Source organism: Triturus cristatus, chromosome 5_1, assembly GCF_964204655.1.
Source record: "Triturus cristatus chromosome 5_1, aTriCri1.1, whole genome shotgun sequence".
NCBI lineage: Eukaryota > Metazoa > Chordata > Amphibia > Caudata > Salamandridae > Triturus > Triturus cristatus.
The window spans coordinates 57,047,615-57,074,676 of record NC_140587.1 but is presented as its reverse complement, the minus strand read 5'-3'; the positions used below and the strand labels follow the sequence as shown (position 1 = coordinate 57,074,676).

The window sequence follows — 27,062 nt, the reverse complement described above, 5'->3', positions numbered from 1 at the left end:
TAAATAAAAAAAAGTGTGTGGGGTTGTAAGGGATCATATAAAGGGTAGCAAGGTTATTGGGTCATTGGCAGCGTAAGGTATACACAATAGTGAGAGGTGGTCGCCGAATGGGGAACGGGGCCTTTTAAAGGCGGTTCTTCATCGCCAAAGCCTTCGAGGGGGGGTTCCTCAGGGTGGGTGGTGGGTGGTGGTGGTGGCGGTGGGGGGGGGGGGGGATAAGGTGGCAGGTAAAATAAAAAATATTTTCTCATAGAGCCAGCAGGATGAGTAGTATGAGTAGCATGAGCAAACCTTTCAGCACACTTTTAGTATCTAAGTTGGATCTGGATAAGTTTCTCAATGGATATCGTATGGTGTATAGAAAAACCTATTTCCTGGCATGATGAATTCCTCAAATAAAACCAAAATAATCAGCTGGAAAGTGAATGGATTGAGAGATGGTAGGAAATTTAATAGAGTCTGTGAATTCTTGAAAAAATCAGGGGCTCATATATGTCTTCTACAAGAGACCCATCTGGAGTTTCAAGAATGCAAGACTGCCTTCGAGAAACAAAGCTGGGTTCAGGATCTCCTGTGTTCTCACCAAAGTGGAAGTACAAGAGGGGTCGCGATAATAATCCGGGGAAACAGTAAAATCAGAATTGAAAAGCATGTTACAGACACGTCAGGTAGATGGCTGTCCGCTTTGTTAACGGTAGATAGTCTTCCCCTGTCATGTGCCGTCTATTATGGTCCTAACCAGGATTGTTCAGAACATTTGGTCAAGTTAAAGTCATCTCTTTTCAATCTAAATGTCCCTATTATTTTGGGAGGTGACTTCAATTTGGTTTTCGATAAAAATTTGGATAGGACTTCTAGGGCCACTATTACTTCTCGACCCAAAATGAAATTAGAACTTAAGAACATAATGAAAGACTTTAATCTTCTTGATATCTGGAGGACTAGAAATACTAACTGTAGAGATTATTCTTACTATAGTCATAGATCCAGACATCACTCCCGGATTGACTTTTTTTTAATAGATCAGACGCTACTTCCCCAAGTAGTTTCTTCCACCTACATTCCTGCTCTGCTCTCTGATCACTCGTTAGTAGAATTAACAGTCAATCTCGTAAAAAAAGTACAACAGAGAAGGTGGACCCTTGATAGGTCGTTACTACAAATAGATGAAATAAAAACACAAATATCATCAAAGATGGAAGAGTATTTTAGGTTTAACTGTGGGTCAGCGGGTGTTCAGATTGTATGGGAGGCCTTTAAGTCCTTCCTGAGGGGAATAGTAACGTCGCTTACGATTAAGAGAAATAGGGATAAAAGGAAAGCAGAAGCAGACTCTCTTACAATAATTAAATTGAAAGAACAACAATTTCAACTCGCTTCCCTAAAACAATATCCCAACGCTGATGTAATATTAAACGAGTTAAACTCATTAAAGGCAGAATATCAGGCCCAGCTTGACAAAGCCATTAAGGAGAGATGGGACGCGAGCAGATTATGTAATTTTTCTTATGGGGAGAAGTGTGGTCGTCTCCTGGCTTGGAAGGCCAGAACAGATAGAGCTAAGAATCAAATTGTGAGTTTAATTACACAAGACACAGGGATTTTGACTTACGACAACTTCGAGATATCAAAGGAAGTCCAAAAATATATGTCTAAGATGTATGCAGACCGAGGGGATTTTTCCACAGAAAAAGCTGAAGAGTGGCTTAATCAACTAGTCCTACCACATCTCACAGAAGCAGATAGGGCTTTTTTAAGCTCACCAATGAAAGAGGGAGAAGTATATAACCAACTAAAGAGCATGGCAAAAGGTAAAGCAGCTGGTCCCGACGGCCTTCCAGTAGATGTATATCAAATCAATCCAGAATCAATTGTACCAATCCTTACAATCTTATTTAATAAAATACATCAATTCGGTGAGGCTGTGCCACAAACACGGTCTGAAGCAACAGTGACTCTAATATTAAAACCTAATAAAGACCATCAGACCGTAGAATCCTATCCGCCTATCTCGCTGTTGAACACTGACTATAAAATTTTCGCAGGTGTATTGGCAGCGAGATTGGCTAAGGTTATTAAATCAGTGGTCCACAGCGATCAAAGAGGCTTCATGCCGGGTAGGCAGTTGAATGAGCTTACATTCCAGGCTATTGCTGCCATAGATGTTGCGACTAATGAAATCTCTCCCTTGACCATTGTGGCCATTGATGCCGCAAAGGCTTTTGACCAAGTCAGTTGGTCCTATCTTTGGGAAACATTAGCCGCATTTGGTATGCCAGTGAACTTTATAGCCTCAATTCGATCCCTATACTCCAGTCCCAAAGCTAAAATATTAGTAAATGGTTCTCTCACCGATTGGGTACACCTATTTCATGGCACCAGACAGGGATGTCCCCTTTCTCCCCTTTTGTTTAATTTATATATTGAGCCTTTTGTTATTAAGTTGAGATCAGATCCGTCCTTCAAACCTTTTAAGATCGCAAGTTTGGAGCTGAAGTTTGCTCTCTATGCGGACGATCTCTTAATGTTTACTCTGAATCCAGAAGAGGCCGTCCGTAGACTCTTTGCGTGGGCAGAAGACTTTGGGGCAATCTCTGGCTAAAAAGGAAACAGAGATAAGACCGAGCTCATGCAGTGGAACCCGGTTAAGGAGTTTCCGGCCGTTAAACCTAAGATGAGATATTTGGGAATCTATTTAGTTTAAGATATAAATCAGACATCTAAAATAAATTTTGATAAGAGTTTATAAGGAAATTTGTCATCTTCTACAACGCTGGTCCGGTCTCTCGCTTAACATATTCGGCAGAGTGAACCTCATAAAAATGACTATTCTACCGAAAATAACCTTTTTATTTAACTCTATTCCGTTAACTTTCAATCCGAAAGACATAGCTAAATTACAGGGGAAAATAGGTTCATTTATTTGGAACACTAAGTCTCCAAGAATATCATGGAAAAAATTGACGAGGAAATTAAAAAGTGGGGGTCTCGCCCTCCCAGATCTACTCATCTACTGTCATTCGTTTCAATTAAAAAACTTTAGACGAATGGCTGATAAGGCAGATACTACCGTTTTAGGCTCTTTATTTCAGGCATTGTTACATGGTCTATCCCAGGGTCAGGAATACTTTCTGTTCAAATTCGGTGATCCCAGGTTTTATAAAAAAGTCAGATTAAAGATTCTAATAGCTGCCCAAAAAAATTGGCTTTTTTTCAGGAAAATGCTGGGAATTCCCCATTATGCTCCTCAGGCCCCGATCTGGGACTCCCCAGGGACCCCCGAGTGTTTAAAGGATCAGCTAGCTCGCCCATTGAGGTCGGCCGGTATAACACACTGGGGAGATCTTTTAAAGGATGCACAGCTTATTGATTGGGATTCTCATTATACATTGACTGAGGGTACACTCACCAGGTTTAAATATTGGTTGGTAGGCAGCTCTCGCGCCGGAATCCTGTTCATCTAATCCAAGGTTTGATTCAGTAAATAGGAAAGGTACCTGGAAAAGAGAGCTGGCATTTTGGTATTGGGCCATGATGGGAGAAGAAGTAGTACCGGAGGTCGAACTCTTAAAAATATGGGGTGAGCAGGTTGACTTAGATCATGACAATCTTCAGAAGCTGTGGGTAGATTCCTTCACAACGTTACATACTGTGGTTAAGCCAGCTACACTTAAAAGGAATCATCTGTTTACCCTGTATAGAGTATATGTCTCGCCCAAGAAGCTAGCAAGAATCACCAACCTTGAACATCGATGCCCTCGTTGTAGGTTCCCCGCCGCTGATGACATGCATATGTTTGTGGATTGTCCATTTCTAGTGCACTATTGGGCTAGAATAGGCGAATTTATCGCGGCAGTATTAAATATACAATTTACTATCACTCCAAGGATAGTTTTGTTTGGGTTAGCTAAGGATTATCGACTTAGTGCCATGGACTCTAAATTTATTTTTTATGTAATGTTGCTAGCTAGGCGAGAAATATGCAGGGCATGGAAAAACGAGAAGGCACCTACTTTTTCAGACTGTTTGAAACATATTATCTTTACATGCGAGTCCGATATCGCTTGCGATCCCTCAAGTGACGTAAAGGTATGGGCAGCTTTAATGGCTTGGCGGAACAGATGAAAGTATTCCGATGATTTCACCTGGGCACTGTTGGGGCTCAATCTCTAACTTCGTCAAGGGGCCTCTCAGTGAGAGAAAGTTGGAGTGGACAGAGCAAACAGTAAAATGCTAGTGGGGTTAGACTCTCCTCTTTCTCCCCCGGGTCTCAACTTCGGAACCGTATCTTACTTATTGGAGGTAGAGGTGAGGGGGCTCCCCATCTAGATTGCCCTTCCCATCTGGTGGCATATGAGGAATAAAAAAAAAAAGAAAAAAAACCCATCTAACCACTACGGTGACCTGTTGCCTCCGGCTATCTTCATAGAAATCAAGAATTCACTCATCCCCACCTGGACAAGGATTGAAAACGCTTCCCTATCTCAAGGCATGATCCCCGTCTGCCTAAAAGCAGCTCAGGTTTCACCTATACAAAAAAAAACAATGTTGACAAATCTGATCTCAACATCTTCCGCCCCATCTCCAACATCCCCACACTAGCAAAACTCCTAGAAAAATGTGTACAATATCAACTTTGTGCTCACTAGCAAAACTCCTAGACCAGCATCAATCCGGTTTTCGGAAGGGGCACAGCACGGAATCGGCCCTCACACACGTTATGGATGACATTTTAAAAATGCTTGACCAAAACGAATCCTGCCTCCTGATCCTCCTTGACCTTTCCTCAGCATTCGACACGGTTAACCATGACAACCTCCTATCCATCCGGCAAAACAGAATGGGTTTTTCGGATCGGGTGCTACAATGGTTCTCATCCTTCCTTCACCACAGATCACAAAGAGTCAAGGCAAACCACGCTCTCTCCCAGCCCTTTCCAGTACTCATGGGGTTCCCCCAAGGATCCGCCCTTTCTCCTATCCTCTTCAACCTATTCTTGGAACCTCTAGCTAACTCACTAAACTACACGAACATTCTCTTCCACATGTACACTGACTTCACACAACTCTATTTGAAAATCTCATCCCCGGAAAACATCATCTCACTCAATATCCTAACGTCTACTCAAAACTGGATAAGTGAGAACCATCTCCTGCTCAACACCTCCAAAATGGAATTCCAGCTCATCTCCCCTTGAATCACATCCCTAAGTTAGACCTCTGGTGGTCGCACCTCACTGCTTTCAACTGCACTCCGAGCATCATAGACTCAGCCAAATCTCTCGGAGTCACCATGGACAAGCACTGGAATATGAAAAATCATATCAGCAACGTATGTAAGGGAGCAAACCACTTGATGAGGACTCTCAGAAATATTAAACCCTTCCTGCCACAAAATGATTTCAAGCAGATGGTCCAAGCGCTTGTCTTGCCAAGGCTAGATTATGGCAGTGCTACCCTCTCAGGCCTTCCCAAATACGCCCTGGCTCCACTAAGGGCCTCACTGAACACCGGGGCTAGACTGGCTACAGGTACTAAACGAAACAAGCACATATCCCCAGTACTAAAATCTCTCAAATGGCTACCGTACAAAGCACAAATTCAATTAAAGATTGCCTTTCTGACGCACAAAGCCCTTCATTTCAATACCCCCAGGTACCTGGCGCAAAAACTTGTTCTATCTTGTGGGGGGAGAGCTTCAAGCAGTGCCACTACTTTCCTCCTGAAACCACTCATCCTCTGCAAAATGAGATCTTGTCACCGAGCCTTCTCTGGTGCTGCCCCAAAGATATGGAACTCCCTTCCACCGGATGTTCGCAATCTCTCCTCGATGACAGCATTCAAATTGGAAGCTAAAAGATTCCTAATGAGCAAATTCTTTCCTTAAGAGAGATCGGCACACTTGCTCGGTGACATTGCTCCTGCTTTCATAGAAACTCCATTTGATACGGCACTGCTTTACTGCTTATTACTACAAAGTGTGCAGATCGTTGACGGATTGGGTCCCATCTCGGATACTGAATATGCGGAATCGGGCAACTTGAAGACTTTGGCTTTTGTCCGTGTCATTGGATGAATTCTTGACTTTGTGCTATATTGAAAACGGGACCAGCTGTTGTCACTTATCTGACATATACTCGTACTCTAATTGATATACTTTCTATCTTATGAATTGACGTTGAATGATGCTCTAGAAATTGCCCGAAAATAAATACACACCGTTATATTATTACTCACGCCCTGAAGAAGTCCCAAGTTGGACGAAACGCGTCGGCTGCTTTGGCTGTTCATAATGTCATTGTAACAAATGAACAATAAAGAAGAATTTTTGAAAAAGAAAATACATCACGTACATGGACTAATTTAATATCATTTACATTTGTGGAAGTGGTGCACCTTTTGCTGTTTGTTTTCACTTTGCCCCAGAACCTGGGGAAGTACTGTGTTAGCGGGTACTACTCAAGAGTGCACACGTGGGGTGAACTTAAATTATCACCAACCAATATAATGGGCTAATCGATAATCCGGTGCTGCCCTAGAGGGATACCGCTAGCTTTGCTCTTTCTTGCTTATTACTACACCCCTTTGTTACCCGCTTACATCTGTTTATTGTATTTCTTTCCTTTTCCCATTTAATGTTTCGATATTGCATTTTGCCCTCCCCTCCTTCCTATTGTAAAGCGCTCTGATATCCTCCGGGATCTTGTTCTCGCTATATAAAACTTTATAATTTAAATTTCTCAAAAACTACTCAATGGGTTTCCACCAAATGAAAGTGCACTCTTTCTAGAGCAAGAGCAAGAGCTAGCTTTCTGACTGGTTTAGTGTAATTCTGTCAAGCAGTTTGGGCTGTAGTTGTGCTTGAAATTCCAATGCATCCATCATTGGCCTGTGTCAGCATCTTATGTGTCCATTTTCCAGTGTCCCTGTGTTAGTGCCCCTTGTCAGTGTCCCAGTGTTAATACACATTCGCCATAGTACCCAATAAGTTATCTCCTCATCAGTACTGGTGCTCATGTTGCAGTGTACTAATGAACTGGACTTGCAAGTTATAGGCACAATTGGAACCACCCTCCTTGAATACCCAGTGCATGTACTAGGCTCTTTTACTGCCAGCCTGTGCTTCTGGAAGAGCAGGCTAGCCTGTCACTCTCACCCTTATCCCTCCTCCAGGGCCCCACCCCAATAACTCCTCTTTTCCAACTTTGAGCAATATTCCCTTGATGTACGGGTATTGACTGAGCAGCTTTTCCTCTGCAGACCTTTCATGGTGTGTCTTTTTACTGACCATTATTTTACCGTATCATGTTGACTCCACTGAAGGATCACAGTATAAGACCTGGCAGCTTTTGATGGCACACTAGTTTAGTTGATGGTCCTGTTACAATTTTAATATTTAAGCATTTTCATATGTCAAATGTCACAGAAGCGCCTTCCTTAGAGTTGTTTTGTCAGCACTGGATACTGAAAGAAAAACGCTATGACTCTGTTGTAGACATCCTAACAGACCAAACAGACTTCTTTACAATATACCCAAAAATGTTAAATCCCTTCAATATTCTTTTTGGTTCTTTTTGGTTCTTTTATTAAGTCACTCCTATTGGTTTTCATAATGGCTAAAAGATATTGTGGTCTCACAATGATAGGACATATTTAAGACGCTAATGAGATAAACAGTATTTGTAGCATGTCCTTCAGAACCAAAACCACATCCTAAGAATCAACACAAATACACAAACCCCCATCCCTTCAACAAGCAATAGAGATTCCATACAAAGAACAGAAATAAACAACACCAAGGATTCATATATTTCACAATAAAGTACACCATATAAGATTCTAGATGAACATCAAAGTTTATACATTCATTTCTGAGCAACACACTAGACAGCCTGCCCATCGCCAAAATGTTTCAAAGTCTGAGATGGCACAGTGGGAGGATCTGACTTTTTCCAGTAGAATGCCAAAGTAGTTTTGACCATCCTGAGGCAGTCCCAGGTAGTCAAGCGATCCACCAGAGTTGGATACTTTAAAGAACTGGAACATAGACCCAAAAGAACAAAGTCAGGTGTGTCTGAAGTCCCCTAATAGGCCACACCCACTTCAGAAGAGCTTTTTTGATGCATTGAAATATTTGCCCAGTTTAAAGGGATAGAGATACCAGCATCAAAGGCTGCAATACCTTTTGGGTGTGTCTCTATAGGGCCGACCATTGTGTTCCGATACATTTGTCCCTATATTTGTGTTCTGAAATGACTTTAAGGCCAGAGGTGGAGCTGGGGATGATGGCAGTAAGAAATTATAAAGAAGTGTCATTCACCCTCTGGATTTTCCCACCATCTGCACAAGCTTTTCAATTGGAAGTAGGTCTCTGGTGGTGACTTGTTTTACGATCAGATGGAGACCCTAGAGCCCCAATTGAGTATACTGGAAGCACTCTGATTCATTGAATTGAATTTTCCTTTTACATGTATCAAAATCCAGTATTTGTGCATTTTGAAACATGTTGGCGATAATGAGACAGTGTCCTTTCTACCACTCATCAAAAAGGCCTGGTTTGAAGGCAGACATAAAACTCTTGTTTCAGCTTAGAAATTAAATCCTATAGATAGCACTCATTTACTGTCCTGTCCATGTATGGCCAGTGCTTATCAGTTTCACACAAAGCCTAATACACTATCACTCTCAACTGGGCCACTGTTGTTGCTTGTAAAGTTTGGCAAGGCAAGCCCCCCAAGTGCTTGGATGACACATATACTAACAGGAAAGTCTAGCCCTCTGTCCCTGTCAAATGAAATTGATTATTAGTTGTTTAAGGGATACAAAACAATTACCTTCACACTAGAATTGGGGGAGCGCTTGGAACATGTAGAGCACCCTCGGAAGAAACTTCATTTTAATGGACTTGATCCTACCCAGCCAGGACAGGTAAAGTGATGAGCAGTTGTGGCAGTCTTCTAGTGAGGTTAGCAGTAGGAAAGGAATATCCACATTGGGCACCATTTTAATCACCAGGTATGTGATTAAAATCTTGGTCCTAGTAAAGCGGCCCTTATAATTATTTCCTCAAGCTCTTTCTGGAGGTGAGATAGGTTGAGGATGTGTAACTTTGAAAGGTTAACTTTGAAGCCTGCGATGCTCTAAAGTTGAGCTGGTAATTGTATCCTCAGAATAGTCCTGGTTGGGATTGTAAGAGAGAGCAGCATGTAGTCAGTGAATAAAGATGCTATAGTAAGGGTGAAAAATAGCGAGGATAGAGGGTCCCCAGTTTCATTTTGCTCACTAATGGGATGTTACATGATGTACGTCAGTTGTTCAGGATTTTATATATGGGGCTATACTAGTTGGCTCTCACCATGGGTCAAAACCCGAACTTAGAGGATTTTTAGTAAGGAAGGACCAGTAATCCTGGTCAAAATACTTTTCCGCTTTTATCGCCATATGTAGACCTATAATCTTATTCTTTTGAGCTGTCTTGACCAGCTAGACTACACTGCACAGGTTACCGTGTGTCTATCTGAATCACAATTGACCAGGGTGTATTAGGCTAGGCATCAGGTCATCCAACTTGCTTGCTAGAATTTTTGTATAAATCGGTCATCTATATTTATTCAGACTATTAGCTGGTATGAGGCGCATTGTCTTGGATCCTTCCTAAGTTTGGGAATCAGTGAAATTAGGGCCACTCTCATCATTTGGGATACTCTACTCTTATGGACAGTACTGTTGAAAAGAGCAGTGATATGTGGGGCCAGAAATGCAGCAAAAGCTTTGTAGTAGCCATCCACTGCAGGCGCTTTGTGGATGTTAAGTACTTTAAATGCTTTCTTGAACACTTGCTTGATATTAGGAGCATCTAGCGCATTCATTTGGTTAAGAAAGAGTTGAGGAAGGTTTACCTCATTCAGGTAGTAAATTTGGTCTTAATGGAAGACTATCATTTGCATACAGAGTATGATAAAATTTGTAGGATGCCTCAAACTTCTCTTCTTCAAAGGGTGAAGTGCAGTTAGAGCTAATATTAGTTTTGGCAACATATTTCTTTTTTCTGGTGAATTTATCTGTTCAGATGATTCCCAACTGTCTTTCCCTAATCATACGGGGGAGAGTATGCTCCACTGCATTGATCTCAATTGCATTCAATTTGCCTTTAACTCACATGACTTTCCTTTGTAAATGTCTAATGGGATGTTCCTTATGTGCTGACTCCGCTGCTTGAGGCTTCGATTCTAATAGTGTTTTCTCCCTGTATTTTAGTGTGGTGAAGGCGGCCATGTTTCCCATACATTTACCTCTTATTACAGCCAATGTCCAAATTAACAAAATAATTGAGGTAATCTGGTTTGTTAAGCTCATATAATTCCTTGATGTGGAAGCATAACTCATTCTTCAGGTCTATATCTCTATGAAGAGTGGTGTTAGGGTGGTATTTGGGCATATCATATGTGAAAGTGGCCTCAACCGGAGTATAAACAGATAGAGTTATGCTATGGATCTTGGTCTCAGTCAACATGGGTAAAAGGACTTACTCATGAAGATATAATCTATTTTATAGTAAGCAGGGTGGTCTTTTGGACTCTAGCCCTTCACCGTAGATCACCCTGTGAAAAAAGAGGAGAATTGTGGGTCCTCATTGGTAAACTAGCCTGTTCTGTATCTAAAAAGGCTTACAAGAAGCAAGGTTTGATTGTATAAGAACAGCACCAATATTAGATTGCTTAACTTACTTGGGTGTGTTTAAGGCATAAAGCATCACATGTGCTCGTAATTTACATCAATCAGTGACCAGTACTTAATGCTTTTTGCACAAGTACCAAACCACCACTCCTAGGAGGCTCAGAAGAATTGCCAACCCTAACACCGCTCCGATGGCCATGCCCTTGTTAATGGCTTTTCTAGGTCCTTTGCATGTAGAAGTATACAGTTCTCTACTGTTCACTTTTTCTATTAATTCTACCAACTCTGACACCTGTTTGTTTCTATCTTCTCCAGTTGCCCTGTTGTTAAAGGCACAGTAACGACCTCCACATTTTGTAATTAATTTTCTGAGTGTTGGCTCAGCTTCCTTAACAAATGTGTGTATTGACTTATCCTCCAGATCATCTTTCCGGGTGAATACAATGACCATGTGCTTGAGCACGTGGTGTCCAAATAGATCCTTGACCCTCTGAACTGCATCCCGCTCTTCTTCGGTGAACCTTCCAGTCTGGAGCACCAGGACTATGGCGTGAGGACCACGACTACAGAGCTGCAGACACAGACTGATGTCGCTCCTCATTTCTTCTGGTCTGTTACTGTTTAAGAACCCCGGGGTGTCTACCACCACCAGGCGCCTCCCATCCCGGACACAGACCTTCTTCTCACACTCCACCGTTACTGTCTTAGAAGACGCTCTGGACACAAAGTGCTTCCCCCCGAGGATGGAGTTTCCAGTGGCGCTTTTCCCGGCTCCAGTACTTCCAATCAGTAAAACTGTCAGGTCACCATTTCCATCACATGAACCATAAACCACATCATCTGCAAGGAAGAACATCAACACTTGAGCACGGAAAGATGTACCAGGTTTAAAATAGCATAAAGGAGGCGGGTGGGAGATATAGTGGATTTTGTATTGTAGAATATAAAAAAAAAACACATAATCCAATCTTAAGGAAAAAGCTACACCACAGAATTAAACGCAAAATATAAAATGACACGTTTTTAATCAACACATTTAAATTATGTTTTCCTGAAAAATTCTGTAAAATAAATAGTATATATTTACTTCCATCTGTGAGCCAGCAACATCCCAGTACATGTTAACTCTTTTGGGTATTTTATTAACTTTCCTAGGATTGCTTCACCACACACACCTAGTTCATTTAAGTTCAGTTTAATTGAAGATCTGTAAAATTAAAATCAGGCCCATAATTGCTAAAAAGTAAAGCAACACAGTGCACTAACTAAGGGGCATATTTATGTAATTGTGATGCAGCACAGCAAGTCACCTTGCTGCGCTGTGATACAGGATAAGGACAGGAATGCGCTGTATTTATTTCAGTTCGGTGCATTCCTGTCTTTTCCACAGGGCTGGCGCACAATGAGCTACCTAGCACCAATGCAGGCCCCCTTACACCATGGTGAAAGGCTGCCTGTGTTGCATGAAGGATGGTTTTTGTGCTGGAAGGGGCACCTTCCTGCACAAAAACAATCCTGAGAGGCAGGGCCAGACTTGCAGTACCGGGCATCGGGCGTTTCGCTGAGAGGCTGGAAGGGTGGGGGCTGGTTTTGCTGCAGTGGGGGTCAGTTTTGTTACTGGGGGCCGGTTTTGCAGCCGTGCTGCTATATCTGCCACTAGTAACAAAAGCAGCAAGCAAGCGTTTCCAGCCTCCCGGGACCAGGCAATGCTTCCCCTGGGGCTGGTCCAAGGAAATTGCCGGGGCTGTTTTGGGTTCCCGGCCCTGCTGAGGGGCATATTAGAGGAAGTAGCAAGGAGAAATAAAGATATTTCTCCTTGTTGCGCATCCCCCGAGAAGTACTATCTTTTTGTCTCATTTCCAGGTCTACCAGTGATTGGAAATCTGGGAATGCATAAAAATTCATGGGAGTTGTGTGGGCACACCTACGCAACGCTCAGAATGCCTTCTCAAGGGAGAGTAACGCAACACAGCATCTTGCACTGCATTACGTTATTCCTAATTTATCAAGCCAAGCAGGGCCACACAAAGTGGCCTTGCGTGTGTTGACAAATCACAATTTAGGTTTTGAGTCCTCATGCACCACATTGCATTGTGCAAACATGACGCAAACCCTTCATAAATAGGGACCGAAAGTTTTAAAATAACACAACCCTGGTAGAAACCATTGCTAAATCAAAGCCCCAGAGGTTAGTGAATGACCACAGAGTTAAGTCGTTGATTTATTTAGAGTATCTTCTGTCCCATTACACTCCTTTAGAAGTCCCATCCTCAACTGTATTAGGCATGAAGGGGTTCAACATTTCTATGAAATGAGGCACACTTAAATGAAACAGCCACAATGCAGCGGAGCAGCCAAAGATGCTGTGCTGGGTTGTGTTGCGTGACAGGGAGGGAACAGGAAATCCCTATATCTACCCGAGATATGGCTCTCTCCTCTCCTCAGTGCAGATTTTAGTTCCCATGCACCAGGCACACATATTTGCGCCATAGTGCAAGGGTTTGTGCCAGAGTCTACTGTAGGTTTTGTACAGGAAGGAAAACCTTCCAGTGCAATAACCTATGCTTAGACACACTTTAAAACATGTCCTACTTTGTATGTGTGTACACAGAGCAGCATGCACGCAAAGTTGGAAAAGAAAGGAGAAATACAAACATTTCCCCTTTTAACGCCTTCTTTCAAATGGCTTTTCCCTTTCCCTTTGGCACTAAACCCTGCCTGCTATTGCTGCAGTGAGGCCATTGCATTAAAAGGCATGTGTGGGTGCATGTGAACGCCCTTGTATCATCCATGGAACGCTCTGTTGGCGCAAAGTGATGCAAAGCAGCGCTGCTCGCTGCTTTGTGTTACTTTTAGGTACTTACGGCACAAAACAAGTTTTGCACTGGAAAGTAAATTAGGAAAAAAAAGTGTTCTGCTGGTGACGCTAACCCAGTGCAAAATGTTTGTAAATCTACTTCCAAGACATTGTAAGGATCCAATTAGGTTTTGACGCACTGAGTTCGCTCCTGGAAGTGGTTAACCTGCAACATTTTCTGTATGAAATGTAATGTCTGCTCTACACCTAATAATAATTGTTCTTTCTCCTTGGTGTATGTCTTAGGTTTGGGTCGCGCTGGGACGCCCCGTCGCTGGGGCAGTCATGCGCAATACAAATCCGACTAATAATAATAATAACAATAATAATAATATTAATATATCACAAAGAATGGGACAATTTCTGAAACGTCCAAGATAAGCAGGTCAGATTCCAGCTTTGCCTACAGCTATTCTTTACTCATGGGCCGGTGTGGTCTGTTATGATGCATTACTATACTGAGACAATAGTCTTGTGGTAAATAGATGATCTTTTTGTTATCTTGAATGGTGACCACTCTGTGGCCAAACAATTGTTATCCAGATTGAAAGACAACATTCTTAACATTCATTTCACTAAAATGTTTCATAAACAACAAGTGCCATAATCAGGCTGTGAGGACAAGCTCGTCACAAGCACATACCCTAAACCACCACCAGGCAACAGGTGACTTCATGCACAAAGTTGCCATCTCTGCAGGTAAGAATGAAGCATTCCACAGGGCAAACACATCAGAACTCACCGGAAGTGTAGTGATGGCCATGCTTTCCATAAGGAACAAGAGATAGTAATTGATCGTTTCACAGAAAGAAATAACCCAACGCATGTACTGCAAGAAGCAGTAGAAAGATTGATAGAGTGAAAGGGGAAATGCTATTGACTCTGATATGGAGTGAGATATAGAAAAACACTAGGAGCCTGAGAACAAGTTTGGCGGACGGGTTACTCCATCACAAACGTGACGGATATCCGGTCTGCCTCATCACGAGTTCCATTATTTCTAATGGAAAATAATGACACTGGTAATACGGCGGGCGGGATATCCATCACATTTGTGCTTGAGTAACCCGTCAGTCAAACGCGTAATCAGGCCCTTTGTGTAGGGTCACTACCTACGTCACACAGACCACACAAATGAGGAAAAAAACAGTAAACATTGAAATATATCACTGAGAGAATCTAAATTGACACAAGTGAATTGTTCAGCCCCTGCAGTCACTTTTAGAAAAAGAAAGCCTTTATGCGACGTGCTGGTCAGAAATTATTTATCATGCAGCCAGACTACCAAATTCTTTACCAGACTGGCTGTGTTTCATAAGTGTTCAAAATGAAAGCTTGCATCAATAGTTCAGAGAGTATTATATATCGGATTTCTGACATGAAATAAACCAAAAAAAATCACAAAATGTATTACTTCTTCAACACCTTACACAGTATGCGTATTAGAATGTAACACGTGGAAGCTGGTATGTGGGGTGGACGGTGTTCCCTGTCAAAGAATGATTTTTGGAACACCTTAGGGCATTCGCTAGCAATGAGTTGCCCGAAGTTTTATTTCCCCATGTATTGCTGATATGAATCCGTTGCAGCACTCAGTGGGCCCCCTTTGTGAGTCCGTGAAGTATCCACTGATCCATAACCTGATGAAAAAAATACACAGATTCCCAGACCCACTTACACACTCTCTTATATCCCTACACTACCACTTATACACCTACTCACACACCGATACAGCCACTCACAACCCTCATGCATACCAACACAAGCACACACATGCCTATTCAGAGTCCCACACAGCCACTAGCACACCACTAACACATCCATTCAGGCATTCAGACACCCATTCATACATCCACCTAGAACAACACAACTGCACCTCCTCACATACCCACAGTCATTCAGACACACACTCACACTCCAACTAACATATCCTATTCACAAATCCACTTAAACACTCATTCACACACTGACACACCCACTCAAACTCCCCTTCAAAGACGCATTTACCCACTCACACACTCACCAAATCACTACTGCAGCTTCCTCACAGATGCACATTTTTTTTTCTTTTTATACAGATGAATGTCACCGTTTGTTGGAGTAATGTGGTGTACACATTGGTTCTCCAAGTGTTGTTGTATTACTTTTGCATTGTGAGGGTGTTCCAAGGTATAATAAAATAACACATACACCCACTTGCAGTCAGACACCCACTTACACTCCCATAAAGTGAGTCATACACCCACTCACACACTTATACAAACACTCCCTTTTCACTTAAACACACAATTGCACAAAAACATAAAACATGTACTTAGCTCGAAAGACATGTTCAGATCCACAGAAAAATGTGAAATTGCCACAGTGAGTCACCATCTGAGAAAGCGTCTTCGAAAAAAACAGGGACGTGATCATAGATGGCCCTGCCGATTTTATTTTGCCACCTGCTGCCTTCTCCCTCATCATGCTATTGATGTATCGCTTTCAAGTGTTTCCAGATGTATCAGGTTCCATGGAAAATATTTTTCCCTGTTCCATGTAGAAAGAAAACAGGGCTTTTTGCAGTGCCCCCACCCCCCCCCCCCCCACTTTCCGCTCCCATTTTTAACTACTACATGCTGGTTTTTTGACGCTGAGAGTGCCCTAGGTTGTGCTAACCAGACCCAGGGCCTGTGGTCTTCGTAGAACTATGTGTAATTAGGTCTAATTACAATTGGTAATGACAGACCCTATAAGTCCCTAGTAGATATTAGGGCTAGGGGGATTCAACCTACCTATAGGTCCCCATTATATACTAGGGCATGGAGGTTTAGAGGCCTAGTAGATGTCCTGACTTGTGTACTTCCAAAGTCTCACACTACCGACTTGTACATATACGTCACCCCTAAGATCTCCCCTAGGTGCCCCAGGGGTGGGCTGCCTTGTAACTATAAGCAGGGACATTATAAAATATATATTATCAGCCCTGGTGAGTGAAAAACTGCCAAATTAATTTTTCCCATTGTAGTGAATGGCTCAAAGAGCTAATATTCTTTAATTTTAAATATTTGTATTTTGCCACGATAAGTTAAATACAATTAGATGAATGCATACAAACATATATGAGGAAACACTACCAATGATAAATAGTTCATAAGAGGGAGAATAAAAATTCATTGTTAGCATTCCATACCCGATAAAGATATAGGGGGTCATTAGGATAGCGGGCGGATCGCCACCGCCCATATGGCGGTGGCGATCCGCCCGTTAAAAACCACCGCCCGCATTGAAATTTCCCCCCACCACATTACCAGGTGGATGGAAAGACCGTCCGCCGGTTTTCCGCCCGGTCAAAGAGTCGACCGGTCGGAAAAGCCGTTAACATGGTGGTGGTGTCTGGGAGACACCGCCATCCATATTAGCATATGAGCGGGGACATGCCTTCTTGGCATTGCGGCGGGCGGTGCTGAGAGCACCGCCCGCCGCAATGTCAAGAATGCAGGATGCACCCGCCAGTGTGGGGGGCGCATCCTAATGTCACCAACGGGACCCACGCACAAATGGCGGGCGGTCGCATTCTACGATAGGTTGGCGGGCGGACAAAGTCCGCCCGCCATCCTAATGATGCCCTTAGTGTTTTATGGCTGAAATCAGGACACCACTATAATGCCAATCATTCAGGATATGGCTAAGCGATATACAATATTGTTTTTCTATTTGTAGATGGGGTCCAGATGCATTTCCCTAGTTCTTTAACCCTCTGCCCTTTCCTTTCATATAAAACCTGTTCAAGATTAAAAATAGCTAAAAACCGTGAGAGCCACTGCTCGAAGGTAGGGGGGCCAGGATCCAACCAGGTTGTGGCTATACATATTTTTGCAACTGTCATGACTATAAAAACACATTCTCAATGCGCCTCTGGGACTCCTTGCCTCGCAAATCCTAATAACATTAAATCTGGTGTAAATCCTATTTTAATCCTAATAGATTGCATCAAAAAATGTTCTATGGCTGTCTTTAAGGACTCTAGAATTGAAGAGGACACAATCATATGGGTGATGTCAGCCTCAGCACTACGGCTTCTGGGGCAGAGAACCCCTTCTGTGCCACCCAATTGAGCAATATTAGCTGGTGTGTAATATAATGAGAAAATTGTCTTATAATGATGTGCTTGCAGCCTAGCCGTTCTCAATATGGAGCGGCCTAGTGCAAGTGACTCAATAAACTCGGTCCCATCAATGCCTAGCCTTTGCCCCCATTTCTCACAGTGTTTCTCCAAATCGTCAGTCATCAATGACCTCAAACCTGCATATATCTGGGTTATAGTGCAACCCGCAGGGTCCCTTTTAGCCTCTATCATGGGTTTTCTAATAAAGGCCCTTCCCCCTTTTCTTTTTTGCGACGTAACACCGAACCTGTAGATACCTTAAAAAATTATTTCTGATCAACATTAAAAGACTGCTGTATCTTCTCAAATGATGCCACACCATATGAATCCAGAAGATCCGAATCTTCCTCTTAGTTAGGGTGTTCCACCGCTGCATAACCCCATCATGGAAAATAGTTCTGGGAATTATGGATTTTCAAAAAGTGGAGTATGAAAATTCATCCTTCCCCTCCCTAGTCTTTTCCTGACGTCCGACCAAACAGAAAATGCCCCCCTAGGGTCTTACATTTGACTTTTTAATGATAGCGAGGTTCACTATACTTCAAAAGCCAATTAGAGGCTTTTTTTCCTAATAAGAATACATATATATCCGGTAAAGCATCCTTTCTCCACCGGTCCTCCATCGTTCCTCCCAAAAGTTCCTGAATATATTGGGTTACTGCAGTCCAGTAATACAGTTATAGGTCTGGAACAGCCCATCCCCCTTTCTCTAGGGAGGGACATATATCTTAACGCCCATCTAGTCATTCCATGCAACTATATGAATTTATTGACCATCCTCTTAAACCAATGGTTTTCAAACTCTAAAGGAACAATCCTAAAAAAATACAAGAACTTTTGAAGGACTATCATCTTAATGATGTTACAACGTCCCAGGATCAACAGGAGCAGATTATTCAGCCTATCTAGATCTTTCCTCCCTTTCTGAATTACAGGGGCCCGATTTTCCACTAAAATTGTATACAGTTCGTATGTTATTCTGACCCCTAAATAGAGTGCAGGTTTCATCACTCCTGGATCCGACAGATTGGAATTACAATTTTTCACAATTTTGTGTTTTATCCCGATTAAGCAAATAACCTGACAACTTCCCAAATAGTTTTTCCTCATTCTCAATCTTCCTCAGAGCCACATGGGGGTCAGGTGTCATTACAGCCAGTTCATCCACATACCCCAGTATTTTAGTATCCAAGCCTTGAAGCCGGATAGGTTGGATTAACGCATTGGCTTCGATTTTACAGATTAGGGGATCTATATAAAATGCAAATAGTAGGGGAGAAAAAGGACACCCCATTCTAGTCCCCCCCCCCATTTAGGATCAGTTTGTACTCCCATTAATCTAAGCCAGGCCCGAGGAGCTCTATAAAGAGTCTGTATTGCCTCTATAAACCTCTTTCTAATCCCCACTCTTTTGTGGCATTCCCACAAATACTCCCAGGAAACCCTATTGAACACCTTCTCAGCATCAAGTAGAGAATAGAAATAGAAGTAATGGTATGGTGGGTGGCAGGGAGGTTTGAGCACAGGCTCTATCACTCAGACCGTCGGTCTGCTTGTCTCGCAGTGTAGGTGGGGAGAAGTGGGTGGGGGTAGTGCTCATCAAGAAGCTCTCTAGGGTAATGTCAGACCATAACCCTCTGATTCTTGAAGTGACTAACGTTGAGATAGAAATATCAGAACGAACGTGGTCATTCAAGAGAGGTCTGTTGCAAGATCCTGCAGCCTGCCTGGGCTTGAACTTGATCATTGTTTTTTATTGCCAATCTCTGCATCTGTAGAACTGATATCAGAATAATCTGTGATATTTTTTCACCCAGTTTGTGCGAATTTTCTGGGCCCTCATGCCCTGTTGCCCCCTCAACTAACACACTAGTATCCATATTTTCTAGTGTCTGAGTTAGCGAGGACCAGTCGGGAATGTGATGTACTATTTGTTGAGGTTTTTTACAAAGGAGCTCTCAGATCCTTTTTGCTCAATACTGTTTGCTAGCCCCTTCCTTCAGTCGAGTTCCGAATATGGGTTTGACAAAAGGCTAACCAGCCCATTTTGTGCTTCTCTTGGCTTTCCCACCTCAGCCTCATGATTGCCTGTGTCGGGGATCCCCTTCTCCAGATTGTCCACTCTCCTAGCCAAGTCCATTGGATCGAAGCCACCAGGAGCTCCTGATGGCTCTGCCACAGACGCTCCTGCGGGAATAGCAGCAAAAGATTCTGTGATGCTCTGCTGTTGCTGAGGCAGAAACTGGGACTGCATTTGCTGTTGAGGTGAATGATCTATCTGGGTAACTTGAGCTTCTCCATTTTTATTTTCCAGTCTACCTTCCCCCTTCCTCTCACCTTTCTTAGGAATCACCACTCTCTGTTTTCCTTTCACAGACATTATATAATTAACACTGGTGGAGCTTGTATTAACTCCTGCTTTATCCCATTTAGAGTACTGCAGAAACATAGCGCTTTTATTAGGGGATACTAAAGTCACTTCCGTGCCATAGCTATTGGGTTGACTGAGCGATGCGCCTTTGGATGCATCTTTTTCCTGGTGCGATACCTGGTCGTGAGCCACCTGGTTCTACAGGCTCCTCCTCCCTCCGAGACCGGAGCCCGGGCCAACACAATCCGCAGTGCTCTTCATGGTGTCAGGACTCCAGTGAGCTCCATAGCCAGCAATGCCAACTTGCCTCTTCCACAGCACCACGATGGCCCAGGCACACTGCCAGTAAGTCTGCATTAGCACTTTACCATTTTTGTCAGGATATCAGGCGATTTCACATTCCTCCGAGTCCGATCAGTGGGGAGTGACTTGCGCGGCCTTTCACACAGGCGCCATCTTGTCTCTGCTAATATTCTAATATTATATTTAAGTATAGATATTGACAGGAGCTGCGTAAAAATATACTTCAAGGTATCACATTATTAGTTAAGATAAATGCAACAACTTGCCACTGTCAGATTTATAATAACTATAGCAGATTGCAGGTTTCCAGCTGCCCTCTACTGATTGGCTAGTCTGTTCGCAGGCTGTGACAGTGCTGCTAAATGAGGTGTGAAGTATCCGGTCAGAGGACACAATGGATTTACTGTGGGCAGATAAGTACAGGCTGCAGAGCAGAGAGCAGGAATGGGTAGAGTTGCCACATGGTTCTTCAAAGGGAGAATGACCGTTTTTTTTTTTAAAAAGTCCAGTCTTACCCCCACGTCCTGCTACACCAGCCACATAGGAGCCTCTGTAATTAGATTAGGGAGAAGGTTGGAAACGGAGTGGTTAAGGAAATTAGCCACACCAGTGGGTTGGGTTAGTCTGATCCAGCTCCTTTGGAGAAACTTTCTCCATTTTGGATTTTGAGGAAATAGTGCTTTCTGGGTCATGAAAATGGCACACCTTGGTGGCACCCTGCAACCCATCAGTCAGGGGTGCCCTCCTACTTGACACTGAGAAACATGGACTAATATGGGGAGCTGCAGAGCTCTCAAATCTGCTGCCTGAAGAAACAAGAAGGACTGCCCTGTTGAGACCATGGCCTGCACCCAGAGGACTGCACTCACAATGACAGCATCTGTTGCACACTGTGGGACTTCAGCGCAAGAAGGACTTTGCCTGACTTTGAAATCTCAAGGAGTGGACTCCCTGCAATCTACAAGTTAACAGAGCCCACCTGCATCCTCTTCACTAAGAGTCCCCATCCTAGAGTGCGTCCAGTGGATTTTTAAGTATTTGACCAGGTACATTGTCAGAATTGTAGTCCAGACATCCCATGAACCATCTAGGAGATTCCAACTACTTGGATGTTGGAGCCGGCCTCGTGGCGTTGTCCTGTTCCCCCTCGCTCAGCTGCACGAGGTCCCATGCACCTCAGGGCTCCTCCATCTTGGATTACACGTCACTCCACGTGACCACCTCCGTGACCCTGCTCTACCCGGCCTCGGTCCCAGCGAGGCCCGACATCGAGGCACCCACCCCTGGCCCGGGGGATACCACATGAGCCCTTCCCACTCCCGGCGGAGGGTAGTATCGATGGGACCCCCAACCGTCCTTCCACACCTAGGTGCGACCGCCCCACAGCTCTCTGGGGCCTGGCGCCTCTCCTGCTGGGCGTCTGGCCGCGCCCTACCCGGCCTCTCCGCCCTCCTGGGCGCAAGGGTCCGGACATCAAAGGGCTCAAGACCTATATCTGGGGTGACCCGACAACAAGATGTCAGTTGTATCCTGGAGTCAAGAGCCCTGCTGATCGGATCGCGGCTGACCCTACGGAGAAAGACTCTTCCTGAAACTACCTGCTGAGCCCTGCTGATGACGTCGCGGCTCCATCGTGCTTACAAGACCTTCACGAACCTTTGGGGCCCTGCTGACGCCGTCGCGGCCCGACCTTGTTGCAACAGACCATCAGAGCCCAGCTGACCTCGTCGCGGCTCCACCGAAGCGGACCTACCACCGGAGCCCTGCTGACTGTGTCGCGGCTCGACCCAAGCGGAACTACCACCCGAGCCCTGCTGACGCCGTCGCGGCTCTCCACGTCCGAGCCGCTCTGAGACCAGCATCCAAGGTCAGGCGCAGAGCCCTCCCGTACCTGGTTGGTACCAAGACTGTCCCGCTACCCCATTCCTTCAAAGACATTGAGACTCTTACTGGATCTCTCGATCCCACTGTACATATTGAACGTGCTCCTTTTTTTATATAAAGAACCAAGATAAGCAACCGATACGGAGTCCTGTGTGGTGGTGTTACTGGGCCTGGTACGATTATAGGAGAAGGACCTCTCCTAGGAGGCTTCTCAGCGGCGCTCGGCTATAACTTGGCAGTAGGAAGGTGCCCGGAGTAGTCCTTCCGGCTCCCCGGTGGTCCTCCCTCCAACATTTGGTGGCCAGCGACGGGATCCGAGCCAGACGCAATCGTACAAGCAAGTAACGCACCCACTACCTAACCAGACGGAAAAAGAAAAAGGGAACCATGGACGGCCAAGAAGCAACCGTGGCCGCAACCTTCCAGCTGGAAAAATACACCCACAAAGAACTAAAACAATTCTGCAAAGACAAAGGGATCCCAACCACAGGATTGGGCACCAAGGAAGAAATACAGAAAGCCCTGAAAGCCTGGGCCGAAGCCGAGGCCACTCCACCCCGCACCGAAGGGACCTCGGCCCGGGACGAAAACCTGCCGACCACAATCCCGACAGATGGGGGGCAAGGCATCCCCGAAGCCCGCCTATCCCACGAAGAAATACGAGAACGGGAGAGGGTCCGGGCACACGAAATGGACCTCGCACGACTCCGGCTGGACGGTGAGCTCCAGCTAGCGGAGAAGAAAATAGCCCTGGAGCAACTACGGCTGCAAGAGGAAATCGAGGAAAAGAAACGGCATCGGGAGCTCGAAGAGAGACGGCTAACCCTCGAGCACGAGAGGAGCCTCAAAAAACTCGAACTGAAATCCAAAACGGGGGAAACCAGCACCCCCGGGGCCCGGGACGCCCTACCACTGACCGAGCCAAAGGTTCATATCCCCAAGGATGTCGTCAAAGAGTACTACAAGAACGACGACATCCAGCAGTGGTTCCGAGCCTACGAGGTAGCCATGACCTCCCATCGGGTACCCCGGAAGGATTGGGGTGCCGGCCTATGGGGGAGGTTCCTCAGCGAGGGCCGTGATACCCTGCTGCAACTCCCCAACGCAGTGATTACCTCCTACGATCACATGAAGGAAGCCCTACTCACCCGCTACGGACTATCAGCCGAGATGTACCGGCAGCGCTTCCAGGACTGCAAGAAGCTCCCCGGTACCACCTGGGTCGAGTACGTGGACTTCTTCAGCCGGGCTTTTGAAGGGTGGATAAAAGGGAGCAAGGTCACCTCGTACAATGAACTGTTCGACCTCATTGTCTGGGAGCACCTCGCCAACAACTGCTTTGTAGAACTAAGGCAACACCTCCTGGACAGTAAGTTGACCGAGCCCCGGAAGCTCGCCGCCGAAGAAGACCGATGGGTCAACACAACGGAGTACCACGGGACCCCCTCGCCAGCGGGGCGGAGGAGGGGGGGTCCCACCGCAGCCGAGACTTCCCGGCCGGACCGCCCAGAAGCCCGCCACGAGGCCAAGCCGCCAACCACACGTCCCCGACCCTGGGCCGAAGGGGGACCCCCCCCCCCATCGCCCCACCGGGACCCCGACCACCAGTGACCTGCTTCGGCTGCCAGCAGACCGGCCACTATGCGAGCGACCCGGCCTGCCCCGTGAACCGACGAAACGGGACCGCTGGGCCCCCTCCCCGACAAATAGCCGCCGCTGCCCTGGGGGAAGGAGAAGAAGAGGAGGAAAACCGCGAGGACGGGTCCCCCGAGTGGGAACCAGCTGCCATGTCGCTCGTCTGCCTGGGCTCCCGAGAAATGGTGCCCCGAGCGGCCATCCCAAGCAACACCCAGAAGTACCAGCAGTGGGTCACCATCAACGGACGACGGGCCGAAGCCCTCCGGGACACTGGGGCTAGCGTGACCGCTGTCCGCTGCCACCTAGTGACCCCCGAACAAATCCTGCCACATGTCCTTTGCCCGGTCCGGACCGCGGACAACACCAAAAGCATGTGCCGGATGGCCAGGATCCCTTTCGAGTGGGGAGGAGGGTCCGGCACCCTAAAAGTGACTGTCCGCGACGACGCCCCCGTGGACTGCCTCCTGGGGAATGACCTAGAGAGCTCCCCCTGGGCCCAGGTGGAGCGCCGAGAGCATCTGGGGATGCTAGGGCTGCCTGAGTGGGCCTGCGCCACCACCCGGTCCATGACCGCCCAACCCGCCGCTGCTGCGGCCACCGACCAGCCTACGGGCCCAGAACTATCACCCTCCTCCGGCACGGAGGAACCCGACGATGAGGCCGGGCCGTCCGAACTGTCTCCCGACGAGGCCGCCTCCCTCAGCGAGATCCCCGAGCTGGCTCAGTGGCGCCACGATGGGGGCCCCACCCGCGAACAGTTCCAGCAGGAACAGAAGGCCTGCCCGTCCCTCGAGGGGGCCCGACAGCAAGCGGCCGCCCAGGCCTCGGGGGACCCCACGGGAACCCACTGGGTCTATTGGGACAATGACTTACTATACAGCGAGCAGAAAGTCGCCGAGCTGGGAGCCGGCCGGGTGTTGGTGGTTCCCCTCCGGTTCCGGGAGTTCCTCCTGAACCTGGCGCATGACGTGCCTCTCGCCGGACACCTCGGGCGGGACAAGACTTACAGCTGTCTAGTGACCCATTTCTATTGGCCCCGAATGCGGAGAGACGTGGACCACCACTGCCGGTCCTGCCAGACCTACCAGGCTAGCGGGAAAACTGGGGGTCGAGTCCCCCCTCCAACCATTTCCAGCCGTCCACACCCCGTTCGAACGAGTGGGGATCGACATCGTGGGGCCCCTCGACCCCCGAACCGCCCTAGGACACCGCTTCATCCTGGTACTGGTCGACCACGCTACCCGATACCCGGAGGCCATCCCCCTCCGCACTGTGACAGCTCCAGTGGTGGGCCGGGCCCTGATGGGCATCTTCTCCAGGGTGGGGTTCCCCCGAGAAGTGGTGAGCGACAGGGATACGAACGTTATTTCAAAATACATGAAATCCCTCTGGCAACAATGTGGGGTCACCTACAGATTCACTACCCCTTACCACCCCCAGGGGAACGGACTGGTCGAGCGGTTCAACAGGACCCTAAAAGGGATGATCCAGGGTCTGGAAGAGCCCCTGCGGAGGAGGTGGGATGTCCTGCTGCCCTGCCTCCTGTTCGCCTATCGAGAGGTACCGCAGAAATCCCTGGGCTTCAGCCCCTTCGAACTATTGTATGGGCACCCCGTCCAAGGGCCCCTCAGCCTGGTCAAGGAGGGCTGGGAGACGAACGTCCCAGATGCCCCCCCGACGTCTACCGGTACCTCCTGACCCTGCGGAACCAGACTCGGAAGTTCCGGGCCCTGGCAGAAGCCAACCTCGAAGCCAGCCAAGAAGACATGAAGCGCTGGTATGACGCAAACGCCTCGACCATCGAGTTCGAGCCAGGCCAGCAAGTCTGGGTCATGTCACCCGTGGACCCCTGCGCCCTGCAGGACAAGTGGACCGGGCCCTTCAAGGTGGTTGAGAGGAAGAGCCCCGTCACCTACCTAATCGACATGGAGTCCCCGAGGAACCCCCTCCGGGTCCTGCACGCCAACCGGCTCAAGCCCCACTTTGCCCGAACTGAACTAAGCCTGCTGCTGGCTACTGATGATGGGGGCGAAAGCGACTCCGAGCCCCTGCCCGACCTCCTGGGGTCCTCGGGCCAAGACGGTTCCTTAGAGGGAGTGCACCTCTCCGACACGCTGACCTCAGAACAGCGGCATGACTGCCGGAGGCTGCTGCAACCCTTCGCTGCCCTCTTCTCTCTCACGCCCGGGGTGACCCCCTTGTGCGTACACGACGTGGATACCGGGGACAGCCCCCCTGTGCATCATCGCGCCTACAGAGTACCTGACCGAGTCCGGGCCTGCATACAGACCGAGGTCGCCAAGATGCTCGCCCTCTGAGTCATTGAGCCCTCCGACAGCCCGTGGGCCAGCCCGGTGGTCTTGGTGCCGAAGGCTGCCGCCCCCGGTACTTCTCCGGAGCTCCGATTTTGTGTAGACTACCGGGGCCTGAACGCAGTCACCAAGACCGACGCCCACCCCCTGCCCCGGGCAGACGAGCTGATTGATCGCTTAGGGGCCGCCCGCTACCTAAGCACCTTTGATCTCACCGCTGGGTACTGGCAGATCAAGCTCAATCCCGGCGCCCAGGAACGATCCGCCATTTCCACCCCCGATGGGCACTACCACTTTCGGGTGACGCCCTTCGGTATGAAGAACGCCCCAGCGACCTTTCAGAGGCTGGTAAACAAGGTCCTGGCCGGGCTAGAAACCTTCAGCGCGGCCTACCTCGACGACATTGCAGTCTTCAGCGACCATTGGGCCGCGCACTTGGGACACCTCGGCAAAGTCCTGGCCGCTCTCCAAAGGGCCGGGCTCACAGTTAAGGCCAGCAAATGCCAGATCGGTCAGGGATCTGTGACCTATCTGGGCCACCAGGTGGGGAGTGGCCAGGTAGCGCCCCTCCAGTTGAAGGTCGATGCCATCCAGGCGTGGGAGCCCCCCGCAACCCAGACCGCTGTCCGGGCCTTCTTAGACCTCACAGGCTACTACCGGCGATTCATTAAGGATTATGGCAGCATTGTGGGCCCCCTTACGGAGCTCACTTCCAAGAAACAGCCCAAGGTGGTGCACTGGACGCCCCGCTGCCAGACCGCTTTTGAAGCCCTCAAGGCGGCCATGTGTGCTGCCCCGGTGCTACAGGCCCCTGACTACAGCAAGGAATTTGTGGTGCAGACCGACGCGTCCGAGTACGGGGTCGGGGCGGTCC

The 27,062-nt window shown here is 47.0% G+C and overlaps 1 protein-coding gene across 1 annotated transcript in view; it reads right to left on the bottom strand.

Moving 5' to 3' along the window:
* Positions 1-7,785: 7,785 nt before the first annotated feature.
* Positions 7,786-27,062, bottom strand: part of LOC146830168 (GTPase IMAP family member 3-like) — a 224,174-nt gene continuing 204,897 nt past the window's right edge. Inside the window, exon 3 of the mRNA XM_085604412.1 lies at positions 7,786-11,516. Coding sequence (XP_085460538.1) covers positions 10,792-11,516 — 725 coding nt within the window. The 3' untranslated portion in view covers positions 7,786-10,791. The remainder of the gene's footprint in view (positions 11,517-27,062) is intronic.